Source organism: Anser anser, assembly GCF_964211835.1.
Source record: "Anser anser genome assembly, chromosome: 4".
Classification (NCBI taxonomy): Eukaryota; Metazoa; Chordata; class Aves; order Anseriformes; family Anatidae; genus Anser; species Anser anser.
In genome coordinates, this window is record NC_139724.1 from 50,783,036 (window position 1) to 50,803,116 (window position 20,081).

At 42.1% G+C, this 20,081-nt stretch overlaps 2 protein-coding genes across 9 annotated transcripts in view; one reads left to right on the forward strand and one right to left on the reverse strand.

Moving 5' to 3' along the window:
- The window catches only part of FIP1L1 (factor interacting with PAPOLA and CPSF1), a 45,224-nt gene extending 30,681 nt beyond the window's left edge, over positions 1–14,543 (reverse strand). For 5 of the 8 annotated variants that reach the window (XM_083835408.1, XM_083835407.1, XM_083835406.1 and 2 more), the window contains exons 1-9: positions 14,253–14,541; positions 13,560–13,599; positions 11,053–11,110; positions 8,210–8,313; positions 5,930–5,994; positions 4,799–4,906; positions 3,781–3,911; positions 3,426–3,494; positions 687–796 (exon numbers count right to left, since the gene is read on the reverse strand). In XM_083835408.1, the coding sequence (XP_083691534.1) occupies positions 687–796; positions 3,426–3,494; positions 3,781–3,911; positions 4,799–4,906; positions 5,930–5,994; positions 8,210–8,313; positions 11,053–11,110; positions 13,560–13,599; positions 14,253–14,334 (767 nt within the window). In that variant the 5' untranslated portion in view covers positions 14,335–14,541. Of the gene's footprint in view, positions 1–686; positions 797–3,425; positions 3,495–3,780; positions 3,912–4,798; positions 4,907–5,929; positions 5,995–8,209; positions 8,314–11,052; positions 11,111–13,559; positions 13,600–14,252 lie in introns of all 8 variants that reach the window. The other 3 variants (XM_083835410.1, XM_083835409.1, XM_083835412.1) reach the window with 2 other exon arrangements.
- Positions 14,544–17,811: 3,268 nt separating this feature from the next.
- SCFD2 (sec1 family domain containing 2) overlaps positions 17,812–20,081 on the forward strand; it is a 195,428-nt gene continuing 193,158 nt past the window's right edge. The window contains exon 1 of the mRNA XM_083835404.1: positions 17,812–18,598. Coding sequence (XP_083691530.1) covers positions 17,869–18,598 — 730 coding nt within the window. The 5' untranslated portion in view covers positions 17,812–17,868. The remainder of the gene's footprint in view (positions 18,599–20,081) is intronic.

Below are 20,081 nucleotides of genomic sequence, written 5' to 3' on the forward strand. Positions count from 1 at the left end.
AAAACTCCTAAATGAAATCACTTCATAAGTAAAGTAAAGCAGAAGCACGGATTCATTCTCAGCTAAGTGCCAGGTATCAAGTAGCAGCAGCTTACAATTAAGAACAGAACTTATTAAAGCCTGGGGCTGGGAGAAGGCGGGGAAGAAACTCTAGTAAAGAAATTATCCTCCCATTTCAAAGAAAGTGCAGTAAAATATGCAAATATGGAGAAGCTAAAGCTACCTTACAGGAAGAAGAATGGGTTCCAGGAATCCTTCCAATTGTTGAAGTAATAGTTGCCTAACGCAATTTTGGTTAACTGAAAAGGTGTGTTAGCTAATACCCAAAGCTACAGAGGAAAAGACACTAGCTGGAGCCATTTTGTTGGCCGATCTCCTTCTACACAGACAACATGGTGTCATACATCAACATCTGGATTTTTATAGCTCCCTTGTAACTTGGTCCTGATGATCTTATCCCCTCTCCTTCTACTTTCTATTTTCTGAACCGACAAGAAGGTAGCACGGCATTCCTGTGTAAAGGTGATTGAAAGCTAAAAGTGATTAGAATAGCTCGCTCTTCCTACCACTTCTACCTATTACAGAAACATATTCTGTCTTTTTCCTACAAAAATCATGAAGTTGAAATACACAGAAGTAACAGCATAAAAAGGGTTTTGGTCTTGAGTTACAGCTGTCTAACTGACCTGTTTGTTGGAATTCCTGATTTGAATAAGGCAGGAGGAGATGTGAAATCAGCTTTGGTCGACTGCACTGCCAACTCTTTCTCCAAATTTCCAGTTCTGCCCTGCTGTACCTTCAAAATAACGTTTTATCATTAGTTTGTTTGTTTTATTGTCAGTTTAACTCAGAAGTATAGTAGCCCCAACACTCAACACAGCACATAGCCAACACAAAAAGAAAGTCCAACCTTAATCAGATTTAAAAAGAACTAACACCTTTGCACAGCTAATAAAATACTATATCTTAAAAGACTATATAACTTAAGGACTGTATTTAGTATATATAAGAAGCAATGTGCCAGAGAACAATTTATTAGCAAAAATCATACAGTTTTAATATTTATTTTCAACTTATTTGATTTGGACGTGAACAACAGACCCAACTGATTTTCTTGGAGAATTTCCTGTATGAACAAAATAACATCTTAATTTTTAAAGAAGCAAAATGATTAAAAACAAAAACAAACCAACCCAACTCCATAATCTTAATGACAGAATTATCTACTACGTCTGCTACCCGACAGTAAACTATGAGACAAGAAAGCAAACCCATTCTGTCTGCTTTACTGACAAGATCATCTAGTAACTCCATAATTTCCCAGTCATACCAGGAATAGTCACCTCATGCTCTGGATTATGCCAACATTACAAGGTTTTCCATTAGTTTCAATTAAATACTCTAAAAGCATATTGCTCTGTCTGCAGTACTGCAAAATTCCATAGAGACATTATTAAAACTACGCAAGAGCTTTAGAGCAACTACTTCAAGTACTGTTTGTCTTCAACAGCACATCAAATATGAAAGAAAAACTTACATGGGTTAGCATTAAAGACAAGGCTGTACAGGCTAAGCTTTTACAGACACTCCTACTGACTGGATCAACCACACAGCCACAAATATTTTATTTATTTTTTAAATAAAGTGCCCTTCCAAGTGGAAACAAACGAACAAACAAACAAAACTATTTTGAAGCTAGTAGCCAAAAATGTATTAATCGTTAACACAACTAAAACCCCAAGCTTTTAAACTTAAAAGGAACAGTCTTTTAACAACACTCACACACAGAAGTGATCCTGAAACCATAAAAGCATTTTGCATTTATTTAACTTGGATGTTTAGTTATCTAAAATCCCTGGTATCTTAACAGTTTCATAAGTAGCAATAAATACTAATTACTGTATAGAGATCCAGTTAGATCATTCATGATATAACATCATATGGACTCTGTTCTCACAGCTTTTGTAGGCAAGCGAACTGCTAAGCTTTTGCAGGACCTCATTTCTAATCACAGACACCTCTGCAGCAAATCCACAAAAACACTTAAGTATTTAAGATGCCTTAAAATTTGAATTAACTTCAGTATCCAGAAATATGAAAACCTTTTAATATTAAAATATCAGGTATGGTTCAAGTATTTACATGAAAAATATGTAAGATTTCTATTAATGAGTAACTTGAAAATGTAGGAGATGGTCTTGTCAGTTACAGAAGATTCACCCAAACGATATGAGACTTCGTATTTCAGAAGAATAGAAATAATTATTAACAAAATACAAATTATATGCACATTCCTTGTAAAACGCATGACAAGCTCTTTTTTCAGCTCTTACAACAGAATTATCTGTACTGTTTCATCACTGGACCTCCAGAAACTCCAGAGAGTCAATACTGAGAAAGAAATAGGGGAATCTTTGGTTTGGAATACTTATCCTTCTTCCTTCAGGACAGAAGTTCAAAAACATTTATTTGAGAGTACGTTCAGTCATCAGCCACAATGAAAAATCCTAACTCCCACTATCCAGCATTTCCACCATTCCATAACACTATTATTGCGACAAATGAGGAAGGCAAGTAGCCCCACAAGCTTCTGATCTGTTCTTGCTAAGATAAAGTTAAAATATCTGGATGCCCTCTAGTAGTATATGAGGGGAAACAACTGATACCAAAAATACCCGTCTGCAATTGAGACTTCTGTTACAGGAGTATACAGAACAAAGCAACAAACAGTTCCAAGTTAGTTTAATGAGAGTTCAGGAACAAAACTGTCTGCATACTGAACAAAACAAATAACCTCTGTATTTTAACTTTAGTGTCAAACAAAGGAGTATTTTAAAAAATAAGAAGTCGAAAGCAATGTTCAATTCTAAAGATAAATCCTGTCAAACAGATTTTTCTGCTCCCTGCAAATCAGCATTTCCTAATGGAAAGATGATATATATAACTTGATTTATGGTTATCTAATCTCAAAAGGACAACAGGAAAATACGAAAGATTGATTTCCACATCTCAGAGCTGCCAAGGATAAGTGTTACAAAACAAAATAAAAGCTACAAGGCCACAGGAAAAATAAACATGCTATAATCTACAAAGCTTCCCCAGCACATCTGTACAAATTCTTTAATCTGCACAAACAAATGCGCTACATCTAAAAATAATAAACCACCACATAAAGAAAAATTAGTTTCACTAGGAAATTTGTTAGTACACCAGGCCACTAACCCACATGCTTGCAGAAGGATGACGAACAAAGCAACACTTTTTACTCAGCATTTTGTGACATAAGCAGTAAGTCACCGATGTAAGATGAGAGTTTGAAATAATGGCTGCATCCTTTTCGGTTTTTCTTCTATCAGTCTGTGTTGGCATGGGAAGCAATACTCGACAAAAATGAGAGCAACCAACAAAAGTTTACTAAAATTCACCTTAAAAAGATGGTATCTGCCATCGAGAATCTCTGCACTTGGTGTTACTTCCATAGCATTGTCTTCAGCCTAAGTTAAATAACACATTGCCCATTAAGATACCATAGAACTCTTAACTCATGGGCCACATTCTGAGTAATGGTACAGATGCGACCTAGCTGTAGCTAGACTGTGACACTACCCACACAGATTGCCAGAAAAACAACACAAGAACATTCTAGGCTTAGGGGTGGGCAGTCAGGTGCAAACTTTACAACAAAAGCACTGAACTGGGCAAAACAAGCTTATGACACACAAGCAGATTTACAGGGAAAAAAAGCGTGTAGAATACCACAAAAAAAGTTGTAGTAATTACCGTAATTTTATTTGTGGTTGAGGTAACTGGTAGAATTTCAAGACCCATTCGTATTCTCTTTTGTTTTTCACAGTAAGCTTTCCAGGTATCTTCATTGAACCCATAGTTGAAGTAATCAGAGAGATCAGCCCCTTTAAGTAGAAAAGCACAAGTTTTTATGACATTGCAAAATTCATCTTTTCTTTTTTCTCACCGAACACTTATCTCTATTTACAGAATCAAAATGGATTAGGTATTGATCCAAAGCCACGCTACTGAAATGTACACTGTATTTGACTCTTTGTTTCACTGACTCCTAATTTAATTTGATGCCATTAAGTACTTCTATTGTAAGAAGGATTAAACATAGTCAAACGTTCAAACCCCAGAATATTATCAAAGGCTCCTTTTTCTGTTCCATTCTGAAGACACTACTTGCATTGCCAATGTAGCATAAAAACACTAAAATAAACTATGCACAGCAGCAAGAGATACTGCCAATAGAAAAATAAACAGACAAGTCTGGCCATGATTTGAGACAACTGGACAATATACATGGGAGACTCATAGGAAGTCCATGCGGTACCAGCTCCTTCTTGAAGGCTTATGGATGTCTGTGTACGAACACAAAGAAGCGCAAGCTGTTATGTTTCGCTGCACTGCTTGCTCAAACCTGCTAAAACTATTTTCCTTTCTGCTTTATCTTCTGTAATATGGCACAGATCAAGAGCAGTAACACCCAGAGACATACAGATTCCCAAGGAGATTTCAGCATATACGTGATTTTTTTTTTTTTAAAGCCATGTCCTACAGTCTGTTTTTGCTGATGTATGTGTGGGATGCATACTAAGAAACATGGCACACCCACACACTGTGGTACAACACAAAGGCAACGGGTAACTTACCAGCTTTTTGTAAATCATATCGTACAGTACCTTCTAGCTGTAGGGTAAAAATTCCTACATGCAGTAAATAGGAATTATTGTTAAAATAACCTTCTAAATACATACATATCAGCTAATATAAACTAGAGCATTACCTGGCTTTCTCCAAGGTTTATCTTCAAAAGAGTCTAAATCTACTTCCAGAAGTGGCACACCATTAATACTCCCTGGTGCATCTAGATCCACCCCTTTAACTTTTACACCTGTGAAGAAAAGTTAGAACTTTGTGTCACTGCTAAGAAGAGTTCTAACAGTTGTAACATTTGAAATAAAAATTAAAAGCCAGATTTATTTCAAACAAGAAGTTTCAGAAAGGAAGGTTATTCCCTTCATCTGAAACAATTGTATGCTTTCAGAACCTCCAATGTCCCTTATGCATCAAAATCACTCTTCATGCAAAGCCATACAGGCAACAACATTTAAGTAAGAAAACCTGAATTCAACAGGTGACTATTTAAAGAGTCCACTCATTAATAACCCTTTAAAATGAGTTTTAAGCACAGAAAGCTTTACTGTGGTCCCACAGTTAGAAGTGAACACATACTCTCCACCTTGAACTCCGATTTTGCATATTCCTGTAAACACACGTACCGCAACTTAAATTTATGAATTCGTGGATCGCAAGAATCACTTTTTTTACACCACCAGGAATACCTCTAACTCTGCTGCTCCTTTTACAGTTAGCCTATGCAAACTAGACAATTTACAGATGGATGATAAAAAGACTATGACAGGCTTCCTATGTATCAATTTTGATAGTTATCGTCAGCTTAATAATATTTATGCCATTAACCACGGATGATACACAAATAAATTTTTCAGGAGACAAAGACTAGAGAACTATTTGCATAACTACATTTACTTTAAATAATGGCAGTAAATGCCCGGAGAACCCAACTGTTTAAGATTGCCTGATTAAGAATAAATAATGAAAAAAAAAATTATAATTGTCCACTCTCTGCAAAGAATGCTACTCAAGAGAGAAAAAAACACATACACAGAACAAGATTTCAGATGCACTTAATGAAAACAAAGCAATAAGCATTGAACAATTTAAGAACACTAAAAATTTTATATTTGTCTAAGTCTGTCCTCACACTAGAACATTCTGCAAGAATTCTCTAACTAAAAAAATACAGGCTAAACAAGCAAACACAGACACAGACTATGCATTGCTACTGATTTTTTTCGCATTTTTAGTAATAGCATGGTGTAAATTTTCTTACCAGAAGAAGATCCATAAGCTCGTCCTCCTGTCTTAATATTAAGATTCACAGGAGCTGCTCCGTAACTTAAAGAAATTAAGAAAACTGAATTAGACAGAGAAAACTGTAAACCAGAAGAAAATATAAAACAAGAATTAGCTAGATCCAGAAACAAACTGGACCCAGGCTCAATCACCATCCTGAATCTCTAGCTTTCCAAGCTGGTAACTGTAAAAGTAAAGAGATCAGCCTAGGAGCAAGAGAGAGTACCTTTCTATGCTCAGTAGCAACTTCTCCAACTAATAAACAGTTGTGAAGCAAGTCCCAGTCACTCTTCCTGAGTTGAAAGGGTAAAGACCTTGATAGAAACAAGAATGGACACGACCAGAAGAAGAGAAAAAGGAGAAACGAAATTCATTTAGGGATACAGATGACACTCTGGGGATTAGGGTAAAAACAAAAGAGAAGGTTTAGACAGATCCTTTGCTGCTTTCATTATTATTTCATTTAATCTGTACAAAAGTGGAAATACAAGCATTTCTTTAAGATGTCTGAAAGGCATTTTCAATGTGCTTCTAGCAATTATCTATCCATGCGACCAATATAAAAATATATGTAATTTCACTTTCAAAAATACTTGAGAGGTTTCCTCATAAAATGCACTCAAATCTAGACACTGAATTGATTAAACTACCTTGGGAATTACAATACTGTTCATTTGGAACAGTAAGAGCTAGCTTTCATTACCACTTAATGTGCAAAATAGCTTATCCTCATAGGTGGTATCAACCCATAAACATAACGAGATTAACATATAATTAGAAGGCAGCGTACAGTTTAGAGTTAGGATTTACAGTACCGTTTCCATGCAGTTTTTTTCATTCTACTTTATGCTACAGAAGTACAAAACTGACATAAAACATTTCTTTTTCTGATCTCCCATGCTGTATTTGTATATGATTTTCTTATTTTTTTTTACGCAGTGGGTGACTACTGTAAGAAAAATAATTTAATCCTATGAAGGAACTTGCTGTAATGACATTAAGATGAACAGAAATGATGAGCTTGTTTTAGAAGACTGCCCCTTTCATGAATTTTCTGACCAGTTTGCCCAGAAGAGATTTTTAACAGAACAACTATTTAAATATAAAACTTTCTACTCGTATTAGATATTGGAGCATCTGCTAATTCTTTTCTGAATTAGTGAATTTGCTGATGCTCTTTCCATTAAGAATATAAATTTAGTTTTTCTTTAGTCTCACAAAATTTGAGGTCACTGCCTACACGACAGGCCTACTGCAAGTTATTGGAAACAGACAAAGAATCAAAAGAACTGCTATTTTTGACATCACTTTGATTTGCATAGTTACTTTAGGATATGATCTACCGAAAGTTTAAAAATATTATGTTTCAAAAATGAATGTATTACCTGAATTCCAAAGCTAAAAATACAGTAACATACGATTCAGGCCTACCTGCACACCTGTCTTCATTCTAATTAAATAAAGAAGACATCCTAGTAACTTTTAATAACCATAAGAACATTAGGATTGCCAAGACAAACAAGCAAACCACTTCCCTCATAACACCTCAGTGTAGCAAAGAATATTACTTAATTATTTTGAGTAAAATTAACACTCTTCAAAAGCGCTCAGTGAAAAACAAGCCCTTTATCAACAGCAGAAGGAACATGGAGCAATAGCAGTAACAAAAAAAAAAAATAATAATATTGTATGATACAAATCCCTAACCCATGATCTTGAGAATTCATCTCTAGAGACTAGCAGCTGCATCCTGAAGTACATTAAAATCTTATTTCAGAACATCAATAGGAATTGAAACTAGAGTTCTAATTAGAACTGCATCCTCAACAAATAGGACCAAGGACAAACGTTTCTAATGTTCTCTGTGCTTACCACTCTACCATTTGCAACAAAAACATCAATGTCACGAACAGGAATAGCTATGTTACCCAGCATTTTCAGCTAGGTAACATAGCTATTCCATAATAAAAAGACAACTCTCTAGTTTACAAATATTTAATGCAATTATTTCTCAAAATCTGAGAACAAAATTCAAAGGAAGAGTTGTATGAGTTAAGACACTTCATTGATTTCTTTTTATTTTTTGTTTGTTTGTTTGAGTCACTGTATCATTACAAACACTTTGTTAAAGAGCTGAAAAGAATACATTGAGGCTACCTATGCTTAAAATTTGAAATTGACAAGTATTAAAGAGCCTGAATTAATAATTAAATGTAATCTTTAAGGCTCCTCCAGTTAATATTTGCAAATAACTTACCTGTACTGTGGAGCTCCCGTTTTAATATCCCCTATGGTGACTTGAACATCATCTTCATCATCATCACTATCACTATCACTGTCATCCTCAGCCTCGGTCACCTTCTACAAAGGAAAAAGTCACTTAACTTGTTTAACTTGCAGTTAAAAAAATAATCCAGACAAAACTACCCCTTCTAGACATCCTTAACAGAAGAAAATTCTCCATTTCCTAGACCTCGGGATAGAGTACCATGAACAGAAAAGTTAGGCTCATCTGTTTAAAAGCTACAAATATTGGAAATATGTGGATCAGAACAGGAAAGTATCTTCAACATTAAGCTTTCGTTTCGGAAACATGACATTTCCTAAATAAGCATAAAACTGTTTCCACTATCTTAATACCTTTTTTCCCTCTACCTAGCTCATACACACCAGTTCTCCTGTTATCTCATCACTCAGGAAAGAGCTTAATTAAAGGTATGTGACACTAGCTTCTCGCTGTCCTCAATTACATATCCAGAGCAACTCAAATACTCTTGCTGCCCTTCTTCTCTCAACTTTTTACAGCTGAAGCAAAGCTTTTATGGCATGAGGGCAACAGAACTGCACACAGAATTCAGGGTGTGACCGAAATATGAAATTATGTAGTGAGAAAATTATAGCTTCTGTTTTGTTTCCTAATCACTTTCGGCTACAGCCCAAAATTTGACTGCTTTTTAGACTCCAGACAAGTACTTAAATGACATTTTAATGGATCTTTTCACATAGCTTAGCGGCTTTCTCATAAGCGGTAATGATCAGCTCAGAGACCATCAATGTACTCATAAAGCTGTTTTTCCTTCCACGAACATCGCTCTTCCTTTTCTTCACAGAATTCCAACAGCCATCTATTAACCACTCAGTTCTCCACAGATGGTCCTTGTTCTTACTACCTTGAGTAACTCTGTAACATCAGAAAACTCGTGGTCCCACAACTTAACCACCTTACCAAATAATTTATAAACACGTTGAACAGCACAGGCTATGCGCAACACTCCAGAGAATCACCAGTGGAGGTGACCTTCTGTCGCTGTGAAAATGGAACCTTTACTTCTACCCTCTATTTTCTCTCTTTTACTCAACAATTACCCATGCTGGACTTTTGCTCATATCCTGTAGCTCATTAGTTTTCTTACAACAGTTTTCTTGTTGAGGAACTTCCTTCAAAGTTTTCTCATCAGGTAAATCACCCCTAGCCACATCCTTGTTCAATCCTTCAGCAGGAGGCTAAACATACCAAAACCAAGTTGGTTCTGTCCAGGTAGCCTGCAGTTATTCACATGCAGCTGCGCTCTAGCTCTAATCTAACCATCTACTAACTTGCTTGGTACATGATTTGGCAAAAATAAGCAGTTGCATGGAAGGTAAGTTGGAGTGCACTTCATCCTTGCTATACATTAACATAACTTACTTAACAATGAAGTGTCCAATCAAGGGGAAAAAAAATAAACCACAAATGCTTTAATCAGAATACATTTTCTGTAAATGACAGCTAAAGACAGAAGACAGTCTTTCAATGCCCCACTGCTGAGAAAAAGTTCTCCACTCCCTTATGTGGCAGCCCACACAGTAGAGAGCAATTACAAACACATCAAACAGAAAATAAAGTTTTGTCTGGAGCATGTACCTTCTCAACCAAAAACAATTTCACTCTTAAACAATCATTTCTTAGTTCCCTCTGCACAAAACTACTGACTTTTTCTTATTCAAGCAACTTAAAAGCCATGTATTTCTTCTAGGTTACTGCTGACCCTTAATGTTCACTCTTTCCATTTTCTGATTTTACCATGATGTTCCCAGTTTGATGGAGACGTTCTAATGATATCCTAATAATGCTATTTTTTTATAGGTGAAAAATATGAAGATATGCAAGTATAAAAATAACCCTAAGGAAGGAAACTGAGCCAATGAGAACTTCCAGAAATATTTTAAAATTGCTACTGCCCACATACAGTATTAGGATCAACATGAAAAACCTTTGGTGCAATTGCAATAAAAAGCTCTTCAGTTTGAATATGCAGGTTTTTTCCTCAACTTTACGTAAGACTGAGTATCTTTCATAGAGTATTTGTCCTACTGAAGACAAATACAGTTTAGAAAGAAGCCAGGCCTTGAAAATTGCACAAATATCACAAAGTTTTTTGCACCACTTAAGAGAATTATTGCAAGCTAAAGATCCCCATGAAGTACAATTAGGGGCTTTTATTCATAGGACAGACTTAAGTCATTCCCATTCACAGTAAACTGAGGCCTTTTATCAACTTTGCAACCATAAATCTCACTTCTTGGTCCTTTCTCTCATCATAAAAGTGTAAGACAGACTAACATACTGAACACTGAAGACTGCTACCAAACAAGTCTGCTATGTTGCACCTAAAAGGCACTCATCATTCATCTTTTGATCCATATTTTCACACTATTCTGCAAATGTTTGTTATTCATCATGTTCAAAAAAGAAAAATGACCAGAGGATTTTATTTTCCTATCAGCGAGGAAAAATGAGGAGAGTATCACTTTCAAAAAGATGCCTTTGGGAGGAGACACCTGTCTCGAAGCACCAGTTTTAACCCCCCAAAAATGAAGTACCATTTATTTATTTTCTGTAAGTTAGTTTCGAAAAGTGGACTGTAGCTGGAAATTGGATTTCCTAGCTTATTAGTTTATACAGAGTGTCTGCAGATAGTGTCAAACACCTTTCACAAAAAAAAAGGTCCAAGGCATACACTTATACTAACTCATTTAATTATAGGTCCCAGCCAAATTACAATTACGCATTAAATCAGAACAAATTGAAGCAGTATGTCAAATACACGTTTAAAATACCGTTTTCACAACGCCATTTTCTGCGGCTTCCTCTTCACTTCCAGGTGGGGGAGGAACACTTAAACAAAAACAAACAGGAAAAAAAATCAAACTAGTTATTTATTCACATGTTATTCCACACACCAACTAATGGTGAAAAAGCACTAATACATCATTCTGGAGAACAGAAAAAGTTCAACTTATCTTTTGCATTAATTTGAACAAAATTCTCAAAGAAAATAACTTTATATCTGCAGACTATCATTTGGGTCCCAGAAATCACATGAACTGGATGTTTATAGAATACTTCAGAGCAATATGGCACTATACCTGGATCCTCTTTTGAAATCAAAGTGAAATATTTCATAACGTGAAGGGAGAATAACAGGTGGGTTTTTTTTCCCCTGCAGACTGACACTTTTCAAAGACATAATGGAAAAACACACTTAAATACCCATAGATAAGATAGTACTGAATCGAAATTTCCACATCTGCACTGTAATATTTTTTTCTACCAATAAGAATGGCTACAATTCAGTAATGAATTTGATTATATTTTAACTGGAGATTGAAATCTGTAAACATTTTAAAACTATTGGTTCATCTAAAATGACCAGCACTGTCAAATTCACACAAATGTGTTGTCTCACTAGATGCAAATGAGTTGTCTCACTAGACGCTTACCTACTGCTCTTTCTGACACAGCAATATTTTATTTTCCACAGTTCCTTTAACTCTGTTCAAACGTTGCATCACAAACAGCAGTGTAAGCAGGAAGACATTTAAAAACAATATTCTTTCACTGACAACATATTTTTGGACTCTGCAAAGGAGCGAGCAACCGACAGCTTTTATTAAAGATGAACTGGAAGGCGGAGAATGATTTTGATCCTACTATCTGTTGGCAAAATACCCACTCATGAATGAGTGTTACACCAAAACCCAGCCCAACCCGGACACAGCCCTGGGACTCAGGGTTAACCATGTAATTTCATCACCCATTAAGATGACAGACTAGCTAACAAACCTGAATAAAACCTCACTATTTTTATGTATGAAGAATGCCAAAACTGAGAGGCCAGAGACCAAACCTTTTAATAGGGAAACTGCTGCCATGCCTCCGGAATTCCAAACACAGCCCGTAAGAAACATAAGCCACAATTTATTCCTCTTTCCGGTCCTTAACTATGTACCCAGGCCAACGACCTAAACAGACTCTATTGACCAGAATCCAGAGTAAAACACCACTAAGGATCATTTTGTTTGCCATACAAATAATTTTCTTAAACAACAGTATTACTGACAAAAGGTGTAGTACTACTGCCCAAAGGTATCAGGTCAATAGAAGATAATGAAACACAACGAATAAATTCATATGGAATAGCTTCCAAATAAGGAGCAAGTTAAGTTATTCCTTATCCTAGAAAAGAGATGGTTCAGGGCAAACGCAACAGAGGTCTGAAATAAATTTTGAGTGATATGGAAAAGGGGGAACAGGAAACAATTCTGTTTCTTATACTACGGGAATCAATGGAAATCAAATACTGCATCTAGTAGCAGTTCCAAAATGGTATCATACACAGTCCATTAGTGGAAGGCATTACTGCAGTAATGTGCCTGTCAAAAATCTCCATCAGTTCAAAAAAAGCAACTGCGCAAGCTTATGGACACGAAGTCCAATGAGGGTTGCTAAGGCCAACAGTTCTCAGTGAAAAATCTCTGCTGACTCAGAAGGCATCTATAGAAAATAACAATGTGTGTGTTCTTGAACTGGTTTCCCCTTTATTTACTTAATTTTAGCTTATTTTTACAATCTGCAGTTTCCATAGTTTATAAATTGTGAGACTTCTCTCAGTCAGTGTGAAATACCAACTCCCACTTCACTCAGTCCCTGTTACCAAATTCCACCAACCAACCTAGCTAGACTTTCAAAGGAGTATCTTTGTGCTTTTTCTCACACAGTTCCTCATAAATCAAGCAGGCTTCCCTAAATACTTTCAAAGCTTTTTCTAACTTTCTTTCAAAGACTCATTTACCAATCAAAAAAATATGTTATGGGACCTGCATATCAAACTGGCCAGTAATCTCATTGCTTCCTTGTATCCTTTGTTTTATAAATATACTGAAAACTTTTGGGGGGAGACTTTTATTTTGGAGTCTTTTATTCTTAATTTGAAATCATGTAGAAACACACAATGATTATAAAAGTAAAAAAACCTGATGGCATTTCATAAGGAAATGCTGATATCCACGTAGTATCCATGAAGTATCCATGTAGGACAACATCCACGCAGTTGAAAATTAAAAACACATTCATATTCAAGTATCACAATTTCCCAGGTAAAGTCATTTTACAGAAAAGCCAAGTCATTTCAGGAGACAAAACGTACTACCTTAGGGCTATTTTTAAAGACATCAGCGTGAGTGTTCAGGTACCATGGACTTTTAAAGCAGCTGGGAAGAAGAGTACTGCAAATACAACTTAGGCGCAGCCACACCACAGGATTTCCAGTTGTGAAAATACTCACCTAGCTTTTTCTTCTTCTGGTCTCTCTGCTTCATTTTCATCTACGAGATGAAAGAAACACGTAAGACGTGAATAAAAGCCCAGAGTTACCACTGCAGCAGGTACCTTACCATGCAGACCACTACGAACTTTTCAGTTACCACCCAGGACCGCACGAGACCCCCTCACAAGGTGTTACGGCACCACTCGGGCAGGTGGGCAGGCAGACCCCCCCCCGCCGTGCTCCACACTGACAGTTCCAACGCTGAGCTTAACTCCCAGCCTTGCCCGCTGTCTGAACGCACGGGGAGCCCCTGAAGTTGCAAACAAAGTTTACTCAGCCCACTTTCAGCCTGCCTCGCCACGGGAGCACAGACCCCCGGCGGGGGAGCCCTGGCGGCGCTCCACAGGTGCGCGGAGGCCCCAGCACGCCTCAGCCTTCGCGGCTGAGCCCCCCCGGGCCGGCAGGGCGGAGGGGCCGGCCGGGAGGAGGGGACTGAGCGGCCACGGGGACCCTTTTAAAGGGCGCTGAGGGGGAGCAGGGCCGCGCCGAGCCGTGGGCCGGCCTGGCGAGGCGGAGCACGCCGCGGCCTACCCTCCGTGGTGGCGGGGGGGCAGAGGGCCAGGCCGGCAGCGCGGGCCGGGGCCGGGGCCGGGGGCGCCGGGGACCGGGGGGACCGGGGGGACCGGGGACGGGGGTGCCGAGGGTCCGTACCGCCGTAGAGCCACTCCTCCTCCTCGTCCCCGGCGCCCCCGCCGAGGTCCGCCGCCAGCCGCTCCACCTCGCCGGTAGACATGGCCGCCGCCCGCGGGACGCGAGCGCCCGGGCCCGGTAGCGGCGGTGCGGCGGCGGCCTCCTCCTCGCCGCCCCCGGTGGGCAGCACGGCCGCGGGGGGCTGAGGCGGCGGCCGGGGAGTGCGAGCGAGGGCCGGGGCGGCGCGGCGCGGCCCTTCGTGCCGTCCCTGCCTTCCCTTCCCCGCCGCCGCCGCCTGCTCGGCGCTTCCCCTCCCCCGCCGAGTGAGTGACACGCACAGGAAGCGGGCCCGGCCCGGCCCCGCGGCGCCCTGGGCACGGGCACGCGGGGGGCGGCCCGGCGGCGCCCGGCCGGGCGGACGGCGCTGGGGACGGCCCGCAGCGCTCCTCACGGCTCGGGGAGGCCTTCCCGGGCCGGGCCCCGCCGCCGGCACTCACCTCGGTGCTGCCCGCCCGAGAGCCGCCCCGGCGGCCCCTCGCCTCCCGCTGCTCGCGGTGGTCGCCAGCCCCAGGCGCCCGCCTGGCTCCTCGGTGGGGATCACGGGCAGCCTGCCGGGGTCCTCAGGGACGTCCTCGCCCGGCTCCAGAAGAAGGACGTGGCCGAGCATCCTTACTTTGCAGTGTCTCGCTCCTACTAGCAGCTGCCGGGGGAGAGCGTAACCACAGGATAAACACACAGTGCTGCCTCTGCTCTGTGCTGCCCTAGCACTCGGCTCAGGGGCTCTTAGCCAGAGCTAGTGTTTTAGGCTTAGCAGCTAGCTCCTTATAGATCTTATTTCCTCTGCGAAGCGTCTGCCTTTATGAACGTTAAACTCTTACGGAGCTAAAAATAGCGAGCTGTGACAAAACGTCCCAGCGTGTAGCTACGCGTTTCATGAAGAAATTGCCCTATTTTAAAAGCAGTGGGAAGTAGCAAGCCATTTGTATTGATGTTCTCACTTTCCATCTGTGAATGCTGCTTAACAACTTCAAGATTAATTATGAAATGTAAGTACCAACAACTGTGAAAACAAGCTTTGACCAGTTTTGTGTACAAATGGAGTATTCAGCACCTTAGAATGGTTGTGAAAACTAAAAAAAATACCCCTTTTTCACAGCAGGACAGCCTGTGAAGAACTGACTAGACAGCTTGACTATATTATAAGCATACCAAAACTGGGTGGGAGAGCTTCTTCTTTGAATTGCCTGCATAGAGAACTTTGTTTTAGAGTTTCATATGTGGCATGACATTTCACTAAAGTTCATGTGAATAAAATACCTTCTCAAATAAGATTTTTTTTTCCCTTGAAGTTAATTTTAAATGTCTGGATATCATGTACAGGTCATGGATATTAGGGTATAATTATCATGCAATAGGGTTTTTATGTAATTTTATTTCTTTTAATATATATATACCAGTGGAATCAACAAAGATGTTTTTGGCCCAAAAAAACATTTGTAGACACTTATTTATCATAAAGCAAATTTGTGTTACAGTACTTCTTACTAGGCATCAGTATTTTTCTGTTTTCATTCCTGTTTTACTTGGTCATTTCATACACTTGATGTTAGCCTTACATTAAAGGAAGCAGTAGAACTCTGTATTTTCTTTCCTTTGATTATGCAGATTCAAGAAAGATGAAAGAAAACAGTTTTGTGGGAAACAACACAAAGAGAAATCAGGAGAGGTGCAGAGCATAAAATCTTGAAAAAAAGAAACAACAAATGTGTCAACGCATCCTCAAAACAGTTTTGCTCATAGCAAGTCTTTATGTAATCACATGGAGCTAGTGGTCACATAAAAATCCACCTGAAAAATTATCCTGAGCAGCTTGAACAGTGGGAAGCTTGCACAACAAGGCAGTGTCCCAACAGCTGTGGCCAGCCCTCCACCATTCCCAGGAACCTCTTTATCTGGCTTTCACTATGGCTGGACAGAGAGGATGCTCTGCCGCTCCTTCCTGCCTTGCTTCTGAGGACAAACTGCTAGGCTGGGTGGCCTTCTGCCCTAAAAGATAACAACTCCCACCAGTCTCAGCCTCTGGAAAGAACCTTGCAGTTTCTCCTTACTGCTGCACAGAAGGAGAGCAGCAGCTGGGACCGAAAAACAAGGTTTTCCCCAAGGCCGTAAGTGCTAAAGGCTGAGGACAGAAGAAGGCCTCTTGTGAGCTGCACAAGCGTCCTGACTCACAAGTTACGCTCCAGAGACCCACAAGACTCCAAGTTTACAGGAAGCCTTTAATACTTTTTTTTTTTCCCCTAACACAGTGTAGTTGTAAATTTGCACGTGATAAAATAAGCTGTTAAAAGTACTTACTTTTTTTTTTTTTTGTAATGTAACCACTGTGCTTTATGCTGATTAACCTCATTTTGTTTTCTGGCTAGTAATCCTTTTCTAAACACATGCAGAACCAGTTGCAATCTGTACTGTATTTTTAAAGTAAAAAGCTATTTGTTTTCTTAAAAGAGCACCTGCTTTTTTGACCATATAGCTGAAAGAAATTAGGAATAATTTGGTAACTCTAAAGAGTAGGACAAGATGAACCATATCTAGCTTTTGTCTGTGATACTCGAGCATAAAGTAAAAGCTCAGATATGTAAGCTCTGAGATCAAGGATCTGAGAGGAAGATAGTTTAGTGTGAGTATAAACGCAGTAAGTCTCTTTGGAAGAGGGAAGAACATCAGGGCAGGAGAGTGTGTGGAACAGGTGGAAAGAATTTAATTTAATGACTGGAAATCTAGCGAACCCATGTTAGCTGCGCTCCCCAATGCCACAAAACCAGCTGAACCAGCAAGAGACTCAAGTACTTGACCTAAGAAGTACTTTGAGTACTGTGTTCAGTTTTGGACCCCTCAGTCCAAGAAGGACATCAAGGCCCTGAAATGTGTCCAGAGGGGGGCTACAAAGCTGGTGAAGGGCCTGAAGCACAAGCCCTATGAGGAGTAGCTGAGGGAGCTGGGGTTGTTTAGTCTGGAGAAGAGGAGGCTCAGAGGAGCCCTTATTGCCCTCTACAACTTCCTGAAAGGAAGGTGTGGGGAGCTGGCGGTCAGCCTCTTCTCACAGATAACTAGTGATAGGGCTAGAGGGAATGGCCTCAAGTTGTGCCAGGGAGGTTTACGTTGGAAATTAGAAGACATTTCTTCTCAGGAGTAGTCAGGCATTGGGACGGGTTGCCCAGGGAGGTGGTGGTCACCGTCCCCGGGGGTGTTCAAGGAAAGGTTGGGTGTGGTGCTTAGGGACGTGGTTTGGTGGGTGATAGTGGTGGTAGGGGGGTGGTTGGACCAGGTGATCTTGGAGGTCTTTTATAAACTTAGCGATTCTGTTCTATGAAGAGCAGCTCAGGCAGCAGACAAACTTATTAATTATCATTATTTATTAATCTCGTCTCGTTTGTCAGCTGCATTAGGTGTAAGCACCCTGCCCCGCGCAGCAGTGCCGGCCCTGAGGGGCGGCGTAGCGCGGTCCCGCCCCGCTTCGGGCAGCCAGCCCACGGCCGCCACGTCAACCCGCGGCGCCGGCCGGGCACGTGCGCGGCGTTGTGGCTGTCAGCGCCGCCGCCGCCGCCGCCGGTCCTTCCCCCCCCCCAGTCCCGCCGCCATGTCGGCGCTGCCGCGGGTGTGCCGGCAGGCCTGGGAGCCCGTGCTCGCCCGGGCGCGCGGGGCCGTCGTCTTCCTGGACGCGGCGGCCGCCGAGGCGCTGCACTGGGGCGGCGGCGGCGCGGGCGAGCTGCTGGCGGCGGGGGCGCTGGCCGTTAAGCCGCTGCCCGCCGACGAGGGGGCGGCGGGGGGGTCTCCCCGCGCCGTCTTCGTGCTGAGCGGGCCGCTGCGGGGCAGCGCCGCCGCCGCCGTCCGCGCCGTGCTGGGTGCGGGCGCCGTGCGGTGCTGCGCCGTGCTGTGCGCTGGGGAGGCGGAGGGCGGCGGGCCCGGCGAGCTGGAGGAGGCGCTGCGGCGGTGGATGGGCCCCGGCGGCCGCGCCGAGGCGGTGCTGCGGGGGCCGCCGCTGCTGGCGCCCCTCACGGCGGAGCTCGGCCTCCTGCCCGGCTTGGCAGCCCTCGTCCCGCCGCCCGGCGGCCCCCGGCACGGCGTCCCCGGGGAGCTGGGGCTGGGGGCGCTGCCCCCGGAGCTGAGGGCGGCGGTGAGGGTGCTGGTGGGGGAGCTGGACGCCCTGTTCGGCGCCATGGGGCTGCGGGAGGAGAGCTTCGCCGTGGGGAGCCTCAGCAGGGTGCTCGCCGCCGAGCTGGCGAGCTACGCCCCGGCCAGGAACAGGAGGAGAATGGCCGCCAACAGGGCCTCCGTCGTCTTCGTGGACAGGACGTTGGACCTCGCCGGTAAGGAGGCCAAGCGCTGGCAAGGGCTGCCATCCTGGCATACCCGGATCACCACACCAAAAGGCTTCTGTGTGGTTGCACGAGTGCTCGTGGCCTACGTGCACCGTCATGGGTGGTTGCACACCCACTGGTGCCCCACGGCAGGTTGTGGAAACCAAGAGTGAAGCAGAGGGCTCTGCAGGTCTGTTTCTGGCCCTTCTGCTTTGCTGCAAATAAGAGACCTTAGCTAGGCCTGCGTCATTCCAAGGTGCAAAGGAAATGCTCCGCTGCGTTCAGCTTGTGCCCTGTGGATTGCTGCAAGGCATGTGCCAACGTATCATACTTGTCGCCCACAGCATTATACCTGTCTAAGCAGATACACACGTACACTGACCTATACCTAAATGCCTCAGAGAGTTCATATATATACAAATATATATTACTGGATGCTGTGCATTATACTTTTTGAGTGATGCAATGGCACGTAGCAGGCATCTTTAACTTGGAAAACGTTTCAGTGAAAACAGTACAGAACATTTCATAAAACGCTTCAGGAAGTGAAAGCATAAGAATGAAACATGGTAAATTTAATACTACTAATCAATGCACAATTCATGCAAAAATTGAGACGTGCAGGGAGTGGTGTAAGTCTACTGAGAAACTGTTGGAAGGAGGCTACTTAGTTCTGTAATCAACCTCTAAGGTTAGTGAACGAGGTAGTGTTTTAAGCTGGTAAGATGTGATATCAAAAGGGCAGAAAGGCGAAGTGTGATTAGATGACTTGCCAGCAAGATGCAGGGCCAGTGGCCTGGCAGAAGTTTGTATCAGGCTCTCACTTGTGGAATAACCCTGTTTCAGAGGAAACAGGAAGCTCAGAATAATTTATACAGGAGCAGCTGCATTCGCTTGCTCCGTTGTACTGCTTGTGGGCCTGCTGATGTTGCAGCGTGTGCGGACTGGTTCTGTTTGCCTCATCTGTAGTAACTAATTGAGGTCAAAGTTTTGCCACTTGACCTGCAGCAAGTGCATGGCACTATGTTGCACCTGCAGCACATCTATTTCTGAATCGTCTTCACTGCTTGAATTATAATTGTCTAAAACTTTGCCACTGGTGCTGTCCCTGGTCTGTGTGCATGCATAGTGCTGCTTCGGTTTGCCTGCGTGTTTTAAAGTTCATGACTTCAGCTTTAAGAAGCAGAATAAATCCTCCAACTAGAGTGGGGCTCTAATAAATTGTACTGGTTAAGTAAGGTCAGAGCTAACTCTGGTACCTTAATTCCCCTTCATTTTTCTTCTCTAATGCTTGCATCGCTAGATGTTTACCTTGTGACATTATGTTCTAACCCCATGTTCCTTTCGTATGTTTCTCAGTCACCACCTTGCCAGCATTCACGCCTTTTATGCAGTGTTTTTTCTAGCTTGCCAGACCGTGTAGTTAATGCAGCTTTGATTAAGACCTCTCACGTGAGTGTCATTGCAGCTTGTCTGGAAGAGGTATTTCAGT